Source organism: Salvelinus fontinalis, chromosome 32, assembly GCF_029448725.1.
Source record: "Salvelinus fontinalis isolate EN_2023a chromosome 32, ASM2944872v1, whole genome shotgun sequence".
NCBI lineage: Eukaryota > Metazoa > Chordata > Actinopteri > Salmoniformes > Salmonidae > Salvelinus > Salvelinus fontinalis.
In genome coordinates this window covers 7,097,375-7,113,076 of record NC_074696.1, presented here as the reverse complement: position 1 = coordinate 7,113,076, position 15,702 = coordinate 7,097,375, and the positions used below count along the sequence as shown (strand labels likewise).

General features: G+C 43.4%; 1 protein-coding gene across 2 annotated transcripts in view; it reads left to right on the top strand.

Moving 5' to 3' along the window:
- LOC129830668 (regulating synaptic membrane exocytosis protein 3-like) overlaps positions 1-15,702 on the top strand; it is a 160,063-nt gene that overhangs the window by 114,681 nt on the left and 29,680 nt on the right. Inside the window, exon 3 of one of the 2 annotated variants that reach the window (XM_055893266.1) lies at positions 15,561-15,699. In XM_055893266.1, coding sequence (XP_055749241.1) covers positions 15,561-15,699 — 139 coding nt within the window. Of the gene's footprint in view, positions 1-15,557; positions 15,700-15,702 lie in introns of both variants that reach the window. The other variant, XM_055893265.1, reaches the window with a different exon arrangement.

Below are 15,702 nucleotides of genomic sequence, written 5' to 3'. Positions count from 1 at the left end.
GGTACCCCCTGTATATAGCCTCCACATTGACTCTGTACCAGTACCCCCTGTATATAGCCTCCACATTGACTCTGTACTGGTACCCCCTGTATATAACCTCCACATTGACTCTATTCCGGTACCCCCTGTATATAGCCTCCACATTGACTCTGTACCAGTACCCCCTGTATATAGCCTCCACATTGACTCTGTACTGGTACCCCCTGTATATAGCCTCCACATTGACTCTGTACCAGTACCCCCTGTATATAGCCTCCACATTGACTCTGTACTGGTACCCCCTGTATATAACCTCCACATTGACTCTATACCGGTACCCCCTGTATATAGCCTCCACATTGACTCTGTACCAGTACCCCCTGTATATAGTCTCCACATTGACTCTGTACCGGTACCCACTGTAAAACAATCTTTGACCATGTACAGACTCATACCCTTGCTATTGAGAATATTAGAGACACATATTTCCCTCAGACCCATAAAGAATTCTAAAACAAATCCACGCTTGATGAATGCCCATATCTATTGCCTTGCAATGTAAACATGTGTTTCCCATGCCAATAATGCCCATTGAATTGAGAGAGAGAGAGAGAGAGAGAGAGAGAGAGAGAGTGACTGATTGATTGATTGATACTAGAGCGAGAGAGAGATGCACTATATAGAGATAAATACAGATACTGTATAGAGAGAGATAATGATACTGTATTTAGAGATACTGATACTGTATAGAGAGAGAGACTGATACTGTATAGAGAAAGAGACTGATACTGTATAGAGAGAGAGAGATATTCTGATACTGTATAGAGAGACATAATGATACTGTATAGAGAGAGAGACTGATACTGTGTAGAGAGAGAGACTGATACTGTGTAGAGAGAGAGACTGATACTGTATAGAGAGAGATACTGATACTGTATAGATAGATATATAATGATACCTTGTAGAGAGAGATATACTGATACTGTATAGAGAGAGAGAGACTAATACTGTATAGAGAGAGATACTGATACTGTATAGATAGATATATAATGATACTGTATAGAGAGATATTCTGATACTGTATAGAGAGATATATAATGATACTGTATAGAGAGAGAGACTGATACTGTATAGAGAGAGAGACTGATACTGTATAGAGAGAGATACTGATACTGTATAGAGAGATATACTGATACTGTATAGAGAGAGAGACTGATACTGTATAGAGAGATATTCTGATACTGTATAGAGAGATATACTGATACTGTATAGAGAGACAGACTGATACTGTATAGAGAGAGAGACTGATACTGTATAGATAGATATATAATGATACTGTATAGAGAGAGAGACTGATACTGTATAGAGAGAGAGACTGATACTGTATAGATAGATATATAATGATACTGTATAGAGAGAGAGACTGATACTGTATAGAGAGAGATTCTGATACTGTATAGATAGATATATAATGATACTGTATAGAGAGATATACTGATACTGTATAGAGAGAGAGACTGATACTGTATAGAGAGAGAGACTGATACTGTATAGAGAGAGAGACTGATACTGTATAGATAGATATATAATGATACTGTATAGAGAGAGAGACTGATACTGTATAGAGAGAGATTCTGATACTGTATAGATAGATATATAATGATACTGTATAGAGAGATATACTGATACTGTATAGAGAGAGAGACTGATACTGTATAGATAGATATATAATGATACTGTATAGAGAGAGATACTGATACTGTATAGATAGATATATAATGATACTGTATAGAGAGAGAGACTGATACTGTATAGATAGATATATAATGATACTGTATAGAGAGAGATACTGATACTGTATAGAGAGATATACTGATACTGTATAGATAGATATATAATGATACTGTATAGAGAGAGACTGATACTGTATAGAGAGATATACTGATACTGTATAGAGAGAGAGACTGATACTGTATAGAGAGATATACTGTGATACTGTATAGAGAGAGAGACTGATACTGTGTAGAGAGAGAGACTGATACTGTATAGAGAGATATACTGATACTGTATAGAGAGAGAGACTGATACTGTATAGAGAAAGAGACTGATACTGTATAGAGAGAGAGATATTCTGATACTGTATAGAGAGATATATAATGATACTGTATAGAGAGAGAGACTGATACTGTATAGAGAGAGAGATATTCTGATACTGTATAGATAGATATATAATGATACTGTGTAGAGAGAGAGACTGATACTGTATAGAGAGAGAGACTGATACTGTATAGATAGATATATAATGATACTGTATAGAGAGAGAGACTGATACTGTATAGAGAGAGAGACTGATACTGTATTGATAGATATATAATGATACTGTATAGAGAGATATATAATGATACTGTATAGAGAGAGAGACTGATACTGTATAGAGAGATATACTGTGATACTGTATAGAGAGAGAGACTGATACTGTATAGAGAGATATATAATGATACTGTATAGAGAGATATACTGTGATACTGTATAGAGAGAGCGACTGATACTGTGTAGAGAGAGAGACTGACACTGTATAGAGAGAGATACTGATACTGTATAGAGAGAGATACTGATACTGTATAGATAGATATACTGATACTGTATAGAGAGAGATACTGATACTGTATAGAGAGATATACTGATACTGTATAGAGAGACAGACTGATACTGTATAGAGAGAGAAACTGATACTGTATAGATAGATATATAATGATACTGTATAGAGATATACTGTGATACTGTATAGAGAGAGAGACTGATACTGTGTAGAGAGAGAGATACTGATACTGTATAGAGAGATATACTGATACTGTATAGAGAAAGAGACTGATACTGTATAGAGAGAGAGATATTCTGATACTGTATAGAGAGAGAGACTGATACTGTATAGAGAGAGAGACTGATACTGTATAGAGAGAGAGATATTCTGATACTGTATAGATAGATATATAATGATACTGTGTAGAGAGAGAGACTGATACTGTATAGAGAGAGAGACTGATACTGTATAGATAGATATATAATGATACTGTATAGAGAGATATACTGATACTGTATAGAGAGAGAGACTGATACTGTATAGAGAGAGAGATATTCTGATACTGTATAGATAGATATATAATGATACTGTATAGAGAGATATACGGATACTGTGTAGAGAGAGAGATATTCTGATACTGTATAGAGAGAGATACTGATACTGTGTAGAGAGATATACTGATACTGTATAGAGAGAGAGACTGATACTGTATAGAGAGAGAGATACTGATACTGTATAGATAGATATATAATGATACTGTATAGAGAGAGATACTGATACTGTATAGAGAGATATACTGATACTGTATAGAGAGAGACTGATACTGTAAAGAGAGAGAAAGGGGGCGAAAGAGATTGGGAGAGGAAGGCTGGTGAGCGCCTCGGTAGTGGAACTTGGTGCAATGCAGACGGCATTGCCATGGAAACGGATGGCGAAAACTCCCAGACGAGGCGGGGGATTTGAGAGGAAGGAAGAGATCACTGCAGATCACCACAGGAACCACCCTCTTCAAAACCCTTCTCCTTCTGTCTCTCTCTCTGTGTGGATTTCAAGTTGGAACAGGGTGGCCCTAAGTACTAGTAGAAGTACTACTAGTAGAAGTAGTACTAGTAGAAGTAGTACTAGTAGAAGTAGTACTAGTAGTAGTAGTACTAGTAGAAGTAGTATTAGTAGAAGTAGTACTAGTAGAAGTAGTACTAGTAGAAGTAGTACTGGTAGAAGTAGTACTAGTAGTAGTACTAGTAGAAGTAGTACTAGTAGTAGTAGTACTAGTAGAAGTAGTACTAGTAGAAGTAGAACTAGTAGAAGTAGTTCTAGTAGAAGGTGTACTAGTAGAAGTAGTAGTAGTAGTACTAGTAGTAGAAGTACTGGTAGAAGTAGTACTAGTAGTAGTAGTACTAGTAGAAGTAGTACTAGTAGTAGTAGTGATAGTAGAAGTAGTACTAGTAGAAGTAGTACTAGTAGAAGTAGAACTAGTAGAAGTAGTACTAGTAGAAGGTGTACTAGTAGAAGTAGAACTAGTAGAAGTAGTACTAGTAGAAGGAGTACTAGTAGAAGTAGTACTAGTAGAAGGTGTACTAGTAGAAGTAGGTGTAGTTGTAGTCGAAGTAGTTGTAGTACTAGTAGAAGTAGCACTAGTAGTAGTAGTAGTAGTAGTAGTAGTACTAGTAGAAGTAGTACTAGTAGAAGTAGTACTAGTATAAGTAGTTGTAGTACTAGTAGAAGTAGTTGTAGTAGAAGAAATACTAGTAGAAGTAGTTGTAGTAGAAGTAGTACTAGTAGACGTAGTACTAGTAGAAGTAGTCGTAGTAGAAGTAATAGTAGTAGAAGTAGTCGTAGTAGAAGTAGTACTACTAGAAGTAGTAGAAGTAGTTGTAGTAGAAGTAGTACTAGTAGAAGTAGTAGTTGTAGTAGACGTAGTACTAGTAGATGTAGTACTAGTAGAAGTAGTACTAGTAGAAGTAGTACTAGTAGAAGTAGTAGTTGTAGTAGAAGTAGTACTAGTAGAAGTAGTAATAGTAGAAGTAGTAGATGTAGTAGAAGTAGTACTAGTAGAAGTAGTAGAAGTAGTACTAGTAGAAGTAGTTGTAGTAGAAGTAGTACTAGTAGAAGTAGAACTAGTAGAAGTAGTTGTGGCTTCTGCTGTCTCAGGTGACCAACCAAGGGTTGTCATGGCAGCGGGGGACTTGGAGTTTGTCTGAGCGTGTTGCTGGCGAGAGATATTCCTGTCTACAGGCTTATAATAGATATACAGCTGTCTCCTCTCCTCTCCTGCCCTCCCTCCTCTCTCTATACAGCTGATCATGTCCTCTCCTGCCCTCCCTCCTCTCTCTATACAGCTGTCTCCTCTCCTGCCCTCCCTCCTCTCTCTATACAGCTGTCTCCTCTCCTCTCCTGCCCTCCCTCCTCTCTCTATACAGCTGTCTCCTCTCCTCTCCTGCCCTCCCTCCTCTCTCTATACAGCTGTCTCCTTTCCCTCCCTCCCTCCTCTCTCTATACAGCTGTCTCATCTTCTCTCCTGCCCTCCCTCCTCTCTCTTTACAGCTGATCTACTGCTGTCTCCTCTCCCCTCCTGCCCTCCCTCCTCTCTCTATACAGCTGTCTCCTCTCCTCTCCTGCCCTCCCTCCTCTCTCTATACAGCTGTCTCCTCTCCTGCCCTCCCTCCTCTCTCTATACAGCTGTCTCCTCTCCTGCCCTCCCTCCTCTCTCTATACAGCTGTCTCCTCTCCTGCCCTCCCTCCTCTCTCTATACAGCTGAACATGTCCTAGGCTGCCTGCCTCTAACCACTAGGCTACCTGCCTCTAACCACTAGGCTACCTGCCTCTAACGACTAGGCTGCCTGCCTCTAACCACTAGGCTACCTGCCTCTAACCACTAGGCTACCTGCCTCTAAACACTAGGCTACCTGGCTCTAACCACTAGGCTACCTGCCTCTAACCACTAGGCTACCTGGCTCTAACCACTAGGCTACCTGCCTCTAACCACTAGGCTGCCTGCCTCTAACCACTAGGCTACCTGCCTCTAACCACTAGGCTACCTGCCTCTAACCACTAGGCTACCTGCCTCTAACCACTAGGCTGCCTGCCTCTAACCACTAGGCTACCTGCCTCTAACCACTAGGCTACCTGCCTCTAACCACTAGGCTACCTGCCTCTAACCACTAGGCTACCTGCCTCTAACCACTAGGCTACCTGCCTCTAACCACTAGGCTACCTGCCTCTAACCACTAGGCTACCTGCCGCGTGTTTACCAGAGAAAATGTAAAGAACAGCATGTCAGGAAATAGGCAGAGTAGATATAATGTATTTTTACCTGGAGATTTCTCCTTCCTGTAGGCTACTACCTTCACCACCTGGTTACTACACTACCTCACTCTGTTTAGCACGTGGCCTCGCGAATACTTAATGAGATATGGGTGGGGCTAAGGCTTAAGAGGGTGTGAACGATGCTGAATGGGAGTACTCAAAAAAAGAGCTCTTGAGTGTTAAAACATTCAAGTGGATTATCTGGTACTTGTCTACAAGGCGGAATAACACGTTTATCACATTTCAAATAAGCATAACTTCTTCATGTTTCCCCCAACTATACCATTTTGAAGCTCTGACGCTGTATTTTTTATAACATATACAAACAAGACACTCTTGGAAATGGTACAAGAGACTCGATTAGGAAATATAATCACATACACTGAGTGTCGTACCAGAGGCACTTATCTATCGTTTTGTTGTTGTTGTTGCTATTCTACTTCTGAATGACACACATACACAATCCATGTCTCAATTGTCTCAAGGCTTAAACATTCTTCTTTAAAACCTGTTGAGGATGGGGGCGCTGTTGTGACTATTTATGCTAATCGTGTAATTTTTGAAACGGCTTCCCACAAAATCCTTGATCGTACAATATGCATATTATTATTATTATTGGATAGAAAACAGTCTATAGTTTCTATAGGAGTTGAAATTTTGTCTCTAAGTGGAACAGAGCCCATTCTACAGCAATTTCCCTGACATGGAGTCAGATTTCAGAAATTTTGGCCACTGTTCTGGAGTCAGTTAAAAGGGCACTGTTATTGCTATGACTAGACGGACACTGCTTACGTCTTCCCCTGGATGCCTTTACGTGATGACGATTTCAATGGGGTCGATTGCGCGTTCACAGGCACTATAAATTAAAAAACCCTGTAGCTAGCAAGTCTTTTCTTGGTGCGTAACGCGCGTGGAGGACACCGACCCGCTCCTGTTCCAAGCCTTAGTTTAGCCTGTTATATTTCTCCGGTCATCTTTTTACTCGTTATAGGAGTTAAAAACATCATAAGGTAGTTAATTTAAAGCGTTTTATAGCAATTTATATCCGTTTAGTGCGATTTTGGGACATTTATTTTTGAAACGCTGTGAATAGCTGGGCACGCTTTTCAGTTCATCCCGAACGCAGTTGGCATTTCCACATGGCAAGAGGACAGCTTTCCACCAAAAGACGATTACTCCCAAGAAAGGATCCTTTGCCCAAGATACTGATGGAAGAACAGCTCAAAGTAGGACATTTTTATTATGATAAATCGTGTTTCTGTCGAAAAATGTTAGTGGCTTAGGACGCCATGTTTTTTGACGTAGCTTCGCTTGGCGCAAACTGTATTGAAAAGTAAGGATAATTTAAAAAATGTAATTCCGCAATTGTATTAAGAATTAAATTGTCTATCAATCCCTGTCCACCCTATATTTTTTAGTCACGTTTATGAGTATTTATGTATAAGAGTAGATCACTGTCTAAGTGGCGCAAGGACATTTTCTGACCAGCTGAGCTACATTTCACATTGTCTAACCATGATTTTGGTGGCTAAATATAAACATTTTCGATCAAACTCTATATGGATTGTGTAATATGATGTTACAGGAGTGTCATCTGAAGAATTCTGAGAAGGTTAGTGAAAAAATTAATATATTTTTGGCGATGTTGACGTTATCGCCCACTTTGGCTAGAATCAATGCTGGGCTGCTATGTGCTATGTGCTATGCTAATATAACGATTTATTGTGTTTTCGCTGTAAGACACTTAGAAAATCTGAAATATTGTCTGTATTCACAGGATCTGTGTCTTTCGATTAGTGTATGCTGTGTATTTTTACGAAATGTTTGATGATTAGTAGTTAGGTAAACACGTTGCTCATTGTAATTATTCTAGTCCATTTGTGACGGTGGGTGCAATTGTAACCTATGCCATCTACCTGAAATATGCACTTTTTTCTAACAAAACCTATCCCATACCATAAATATGTTATCAGACTGTCATCTGATGAGTTTTTTTCTTGGTTAGGGGCTATAAATATCTTAGTTTAGCCGAATTGGTGATAGCTACTGGTGTTGGTGGACAAATAAAAGATGGTGGATTATGCTAATGTGTTTTTAGGTAATAGATGTACATCTTTACATATTGTGTCTTCCCTGTAAAACATTTTAAAAATCGGACATGTTGACTGGATTCACAAGATCTGTGTCTTTCATTAGCTGTATTGGACTTTAATGTGTGAAAGTTAAATATTTAAAAAAAATATTTTTTTTGAATTTCGCGGCACTGGTTTTTCAGTGGGGGGGGGGGGGGGGTGTGCCGCTAGCGGCACGCTCATCCTAGACAGGTTCTTTAACCCCGTCTCCTCCCGTTCAACTACACTGATTGAAGTGGATTTAACAAGTGACATCAATAAAGGATCATAGCTTTCACCTGGATTCACCTGGTCAGTTCATGTCATGGAAAGAGCAGGTGTTCTTAATGTTTAGTCCACTCAGTGTACGATAAAGATGTAATGTTGACAGGGTAGTAATATAGTGACGTAGGCTGTAAATAATGTAGGTTTTCTGGTACAGATTCCAAACGTTCCACTAGTGATTCTACAGGTCCCAGGTCTGTTATACCAGTGTTACATCACTATAGACTCCAACAGTTCCACTAGTGATTCTACAGGTCCCAGGTCTGTTATACCAGTGTTACATCACTATAGACTCCAACAGTTCCACTAGTGATTCTACAGGTCCCAGGTCTGTTATACCAGTGTTACATCACTATAGACTCCAACAGTTCCACTAGTGATTCTACAGGTCCCAGGTCTGTTATATCAGTGTTACATCACTATAGACTCCAACAGTTCCACTAGTGATTCTACAGGTCCCAGGTCTGTTATACCAGTGTTACATCACTATAGACTCCAACAGTTCCACTAGTGATTCTACAGGTCCCAGGTCTGTTTTATCCGTGTTACATCACTATAGACTCTGGTCTAAGTATCACACCATCATCACCATGGTGATGAGCAGATACCAGCTCTTAACAACATCCAATGACGAGAGAGAGGGGGGAGGAGACAGAGATAGACAGAGACAGAGATAGACAGAGACAGAGATAGACAGAGACAGAGATAGACAGAGACAGATAGAGACAGAGACAGATAGAGACAGAGACAGATAGAGACAGAGACAGACAGAGAGAGACAGAGACAGAGACAGAGAGAGAGAGACAGAGACAGAGAGAGAGAGAGAGAGAGAGACAGAGAAAGACAGAGAAAGACAGAAACAGACAGAGAGAAAGACAGAGAGAGAGACAGACAGAAAGACAGAGAGAGAGACACAGAGATAGAGACCGAGACCAAGTTTTAGGAATTTTGTTAATTAATAATTAAAACAATTCCTAGCTTTAGATAAAACTATAACTAATTGAACTCTGCACGCCTGGTGAAAAGAGATTTGTGTTGTGGCTTATAAAGTAAGCAGAAAGGGTCATTAAACTATGGTTGAACTGACCCAACTTAGCCCTGAGATGTTTAGATAAGGCTGTGGGTAACTTTTTAGGTCTTCCATTATCTTGAGTTGTCTGCTAAAGTGGTAATAAATTATAGTGAGCCTTCAGGATAATTGATTATATTTTGTGTCATGTGTGTGCGCTGTGAAGTTGGAATGAACTTTTGAACCTGTTTTCTATTTGTCAGGACAATGAGACTTATTCTGTAACCTATGACGTCATATCTTGTATATAAACCTGTGTTTATGATCAAATGGCAGCGTGCTCCGAGAATAAACACATAAACACAAACATTATCTAATTTTAATAAGACTGTATCCTGTCTATTTTATGTTAATAAGTATCTTACAAATTCTTATAAATAGACAGATTGAATTTAATTAATGAGTATATTAGAGGAATTATTTAATTCCACTAACACCAAGACAGAGACTGACAGAGACAGACAGAGAGAGACAGAGAAAAAGAAAGAGGCAGATAGACCGAGACAGAGAGAGACAGAGACAGAGATAGACAGAGACAGAGATAGACAGAGACAGATAGAGACAGAGACAGATAGAGACAGATAGAGACAGAGACAGACAGAGAGAGACAGAGACAGAGACAGAGAGAGAGAGACAGAGACAGAGAGAGAGAGAGAGAGAGAGACAGAGAAAGACAGAGAAAGACAGAAACAGACAGAGAGAAAGACAGAGAGAGAGACAGACAGAAAGACAGAGAGAGAGACACAGAGATAGAGACCGAGACCAAGTTTTAGGAATTTTGTTAATTAATAATTAAAACAATTCCTAGCTTTAGATAAAACTATAACTAATTGAACTCTGCACGCCTGGTGAAAAGAGATTTGTGTTGTGGCTTATAAAGTAAGCAGAAAGGGTCATTAAACTATGGTTGAACTGACCCAACTTAGCCCTGAGATGTTTAGATAAGGCTGTGGGTAACTTTTTAGGTCTTCCATTATCTTGAGTTGTCTGCTAAAGTGGTAATAAATTATAGTGAGCCTTCAGGATAATTGATTATATTTTGTGTCATGTGTGTGCGCTGTGAAGTTGGAATGAACTTTTGAACCTGTTTTCTATTTGTCAGGACAATGAGACTTATTCTGTAACCTATGACGTCATATCTTGTATATAAACCTGTGTTTATGATCAAATGGCAGCGTGCTCCGAGAATAAACACATAAACACAAACATTATCTAATTTTAATAAGACTGTATCCTGTCTATTTTATGTTAATAAGTATCTTACAAATTCTTATAAATAGACAGATTGAATTTAATTAATGAGTATATTAGAGGAATTATTTAATTCCACTAACACCAAGACAGAGACTGACAGAGACAGACAGAGACAGAGAAAAAGAAAGAGGCAGATAGACCGAGACAGAGAGAGACAGAGACAGAGAAAAACAGAGAGAGACAGACAGAGAGACAGAGACAGAGAGAGAGAGAGACAGAAAGAGAGAGAGACAGACAGAGAGACAGAGACAGAGAGATAGAAAGAGAGAGAGAGAGAGAGATGGTTTGGAGGAAACAGAAAGAAGAAAGGAAAAATAAGAGAGTAAAGTTAACAATCAAAGGAGAGAAAGACAGAGAGGAGGGAGGGCAGGAGAGGAGAGGAGACAGCTGTATAGAGAGAGGAGGGAGGGCAGGAGAGGAGAGGAGACAGCTGTATAGAGAGAGGAGGGCAGGAGAGGAGAGGAGACAGCTGTATCGAGAGAGGAGGGAGGGCAGGAGAGGACATGATCAGCAATATAGAGAGAGGAGGGAGGGCAGGAGAGGAGACAGCAGTAGATCAGCTGTAAAGAGAGAGGAGGGAGGGCAGGAGAGAAGATGAGACAGCTGTATAGAGAGAGGGGGGAGGGCACGAGAGGAGAGGAGACAGCTGTATAGAGAGAGGAGGGAGGGCAGGTTAGTGGTTAGAGCCAGGGAGCCTAGTGGTTAGAGCCAGGTAGCCTGGTGGTTAGAGACAGGTAGCTTAGTGGTTAGAGGCAGGCAGCCTAGTGGTTAGAGGCAGGCAGCCTAGTGGTTAGAGGCAGGCAGCCTAGTGGTTAGAGGCAGGTAGCCTAGTGGTTAGAGGGAGGTAGCCTAGTGGTTAGAGGCAGGTAGGTTAGTGGTTAGAGGCAGGTAGCCTAGTGGTTAGAGGCAGGTAGCCTAGTGGTTAGAGGCAGGTAGCCTAGTGGTTAGAGGCAGGTAGCCTAGTGGTTAGAGGCAGGTAGCCTGGTGGTTAGAGGCAGGTAGCTTAGTGGTTAGAGGCAGGCAGCCTAGTGGTTAGAGGCAGGCAGCCTAGTGGTTAGAGGCAGGCAGCCTAGTGGTTAGAGGCAGGTAGCCTAGTGGTTAGAGGCAGGTAGCCTAGTGGTTAGAGGCAGGTAGGTTAGTGGTTAGAGGCAGGTAGCCTAGTGGTTAGAGGCAGGTAGCCTAGTGGTTAGAGGCAGGCAGCCTAGTGGTTAGAGGCAGGCAGCCTAGTGGTTAGAGGCAGATGGCCTAGTGGTTAGAGGCAGGCAGCCTAGTGGTTAGAGGCAGGTAGCTTAGTGGTTAGAGGCAGGTAGCCTAGTGGTTAGAGGCAGGTAGCCTAGTGGTTAGAGGCAGGTAGCCTAGTGGTTAGAGGCAGGCAGCCTAGTGGTTAGAGGCAGGCAGCTTAGTGGTTAGAGGCAGGTAGCTTAGTGGTTAGAGGCAGGTAGCCTAGTGGTTAGAGGCAGGCAGCCTAGTGGTTAGAGGCAGGTAGCTTAGTGGTTAGAGGCAGGCAGCCTAGTGGTTAGAGCGTTGGGCCAGTAACCGAAAGGTTGCTAGATTCAATCCCCAAGGTGACAATGTAAAAATCTGTCGTTCCGCCCCTGAACAAAGCACTGTCTCCCCCTAGACCTCCCCATACTCTAAATCACCAGTGTCCACTGCCTCCCCCCTAGACCTCCCCATACTCTAAATCACCAGTGTCCACTGTCTCCCCCTAGACCTCCCCATACTCTAAATCACCAGTGTCCACTGTCTCCCCCTAGACCTCCCCATACTCTAAATCACCAGTGTCCACTGCCTCCCCCCTAGACCTCCCCATACTCTAAATCACCAGTGTCCACTGTCTCCCCCCTACCTCCCCATACTCTAAATCACCAGTGTCCACTGTCTCCCCCCTACCTCCCGATACTCTAAATCACCAGTGTCCACTGTCTCCCCCCTACCTCCCCATACTCTAAATCACCAGTGTCCACTGTCTCCCCCCTACCTCCCCATACTCTAAATCACCAGTGTCCACTGTCTCCCCCCTACCTCCCCATACTCTAAATCACCAGTGTCCACTGTCTCCCCCTAGACCTCCCGATACTCTAAATCACCAGTGTCCACTGTCTCCCCCTAGACCTCCCCATACTCTAAATCACCAGTGTCCACTGTCTCCCCTCTACCTCCCCATACTCTAAATCACCAGTGTCCACTGTCTCCCCCTAGACCTCCCCATACTCTAAATCACCAGTGTCCACTGTCTCCCCCTAGACCTCCCCATACTCTAAATCACCAGTGTCCACTGTCTCCCCCTAGACCTCCCCATACTCTAAATCACCAGTGTCCACTGTCTCCCCCTAGACCTCCCCATACTCTAAATCACCAGTGTCCACTGTCTCCCCCCTAGACCTCCCCATACTCTAAATCACCAGTGTCCACTGCCTCCCCCTAGACCTCCCCATACTCTAAATCACCAGTGTCCACTGTCTCCCCCTAGACCTCCCCATACTCTAAATCACCAGGGTCCACTGTCTCCCCCCTACCTCCCCATACTCTAAATCACCAGTGTCCACTGCCTCCCCCTACCTTCCCATACTCTAAATCACCAGTGTCCACTGCCTCCCCCTAGACCTCCCCATACTCTAAATCACCAGTGTCCACTGTCTCCCCCTAGACCTCCCCATACTCTAAATCACCAGTGTCCACTGCCTCCCCTCTACCTCCCCATACTCTAAATCACCAGTGTCCACTGCCTCCCCCTACCTTCCCATACTCTAAATCACCAGTGTCCACTGCCTCCCCCTACCTTCCCATACTCTAAATCACCAGTGTCCACTGTCTCCCCCTAGACCTCCCCATACTCTAAATCACCAGTGTCCACTGCCTCCCCCTACCTCCCCATACTCTAAATCACCAGTGTCCACTGTCTCCCCCTACATCCCCATACTCTAAATCACCAGTGTCCACTGTCTCCCCTCTACCTCCCACATACTAACTCCATTAATAACACCACATCGATCGCTGAATGTGTCTGCATGTGTGTTTGTGTGCATGTGACGAGATTAGTGTATTTTTAGTCTCTTATCATCTGGACTGTCTGTCTCGGTTGCTACGGTCACCAGAGCTGCAGCAGAGAGCTAGCCGGGGAGATGCAGCGTTGAGCTAGCCAGGTGATGCAGCAGAGAGCTAGCCAGGGAGATACAGCAGAGAGCTAGCCAGGTGATGCAGCAGAGAGCTAGCCAGGGGATGCAGCAGAGAGCTAGCCGGGGAGATGCAGCGTTGAGCTAGCCGGGTGATGCAGCAGAGAGCTAGCCAGGGAGATATAGCAGAGAGCTAGCCGGGTGATGCAGCAGAGAGCTAGCCGGGGAGATGCAGCGTTGAGCTAGCCGGGTGATGCAGCAGAGAGCTAGCCGGGGAGATGCAGCGTTGAGCTAGCCGGGTGATGCAGCAGAGAGCTAGCCGGGGAGATGCAGCGTCGAGCTAGACGGGTGATGCAGCAGAGAGCTAGCCGGGGAGATGCAGCGATGAGCTAGCCGGGTGATGCAGCAGAGAGCTAGCCAGGGAGATATAGCAGAGAGCTAACCGGGTGATGCAGCAGAGAGCAAGCCGGGGAGATGCAGCAGAGAGCTAGCCGGGGAGATGCAGCAGAGAGCTAGCCGGGGAGATACAGCAGAGAGCTAGCCGGGGTGATGCAGCAGAGAGCTAGCCGGGGTGATGCAGCAGAGAGCTAGCCGGGGAGATACAACAGAGAGCTAGCCGGAGTGATGCAGCAGAGAGCTAGCCGGGGAGATGCAACAGAGAGCTAGCCGGGTGATGCAGCAGAGAGCTAGCCGGGGTGATGCAGCAGAGAGCTAGCCAGGGTGATGCAGCAGAGAGCTAGCCGGGGAGATGCAGCGTTGAGCTAGCCGGGTGATGCAGCAGAGAGCTAGCCAGGGTGGTGCAGCAGAGAGCTAGCCAGGGAGATGCAGCGTCGAGCTAGCCGGGTGATGCAGCAGAGAGCTAGCCTGGGAGATACAGCAGAGATCTAGCAGGGAGATACAGCAGAGAACTAGCAGGGAGATACAGCAGAGATCTAGCAGGGAGATACAGCAGAGATCTAGCAGGGAGATACAGCAGAGATCTAGCGAGGGAGATGCAACAGAGAGCTAGCCGGGGAGATGCAGCAGAGAGCTAGCCGGGGAGATGCAGCAGAGAGCTAGCCGGGGAGATGCAGCAGAGAGCTAGCCGGGTGATGCAGCAGAGAGCTACCCGGGGAGATGCAGCAGAGAGCTAGCTGGGGAGATTTTCTCTTTGCATAAACAGTTCCTCTTACACTCTTTCTTTGTTTCCTTCGTCATACATCCATCCTTTCCATTGCTAATTTACTATGGTGTGAGATAGAGGGAGAGGGTGGAGAGAGCGATGGAGATAGAGAGTAAAGAGAGAGATTTGGTGAGAAAGAGAATGAGAGAGTGTGAGAAACTATTGTGAATGCTTGAGTTTAGAGGACAGGCCTCTGGTGGAAGTGATGGGAAACTAGTGTGAATGTTTTAGTTTAGAGGACAGGCCTCTGGTGGAACTGATGGGAAACTAGTGTGAATGTTTTAGTGTATAGGAAAGGCCTGTTTTATGTGCTATATTTCTATGGTTCCCGTTCTTCATTTATTTTTTTATTTTTTTACTTTCAGTTTTGTACACCAACCTCAAACATATAAAAATACAATATTTTTGGTAATTGAAAATATATTTCATAGCGTTTTAGATGGTTCAATGATTATCTACATTCTCTATGCTTTGTTTTGTCACATAAACAGAAATGAGGTTAACTATTCGTATTTTAGCAAACATGAAATGGCGGAGCGATTTCTGCATAGTGCACCTTTAAACCTTGACTCGTTGTTGTCAGATACACTACTTCGATACGAGATACTAGAAGTCTTCAGAAAGGTCTTGAGCGGCCCTTTAAACCCCTAACCTTTAACCTCTGACCCCTGACCTCTGACCTCTTATCTCCAGAAGAACGAGCGAAGAAGCTGCGCAGTACGATCAGACGGAGCACGGAGACGGGCATCGCTGTGGAGATGAGAAACCGAGTCACGCGACAGGGTAGCAAGGAGTCCACCGACGGTAGCACCAACTCCAACAGCTCAGACGGAACGTA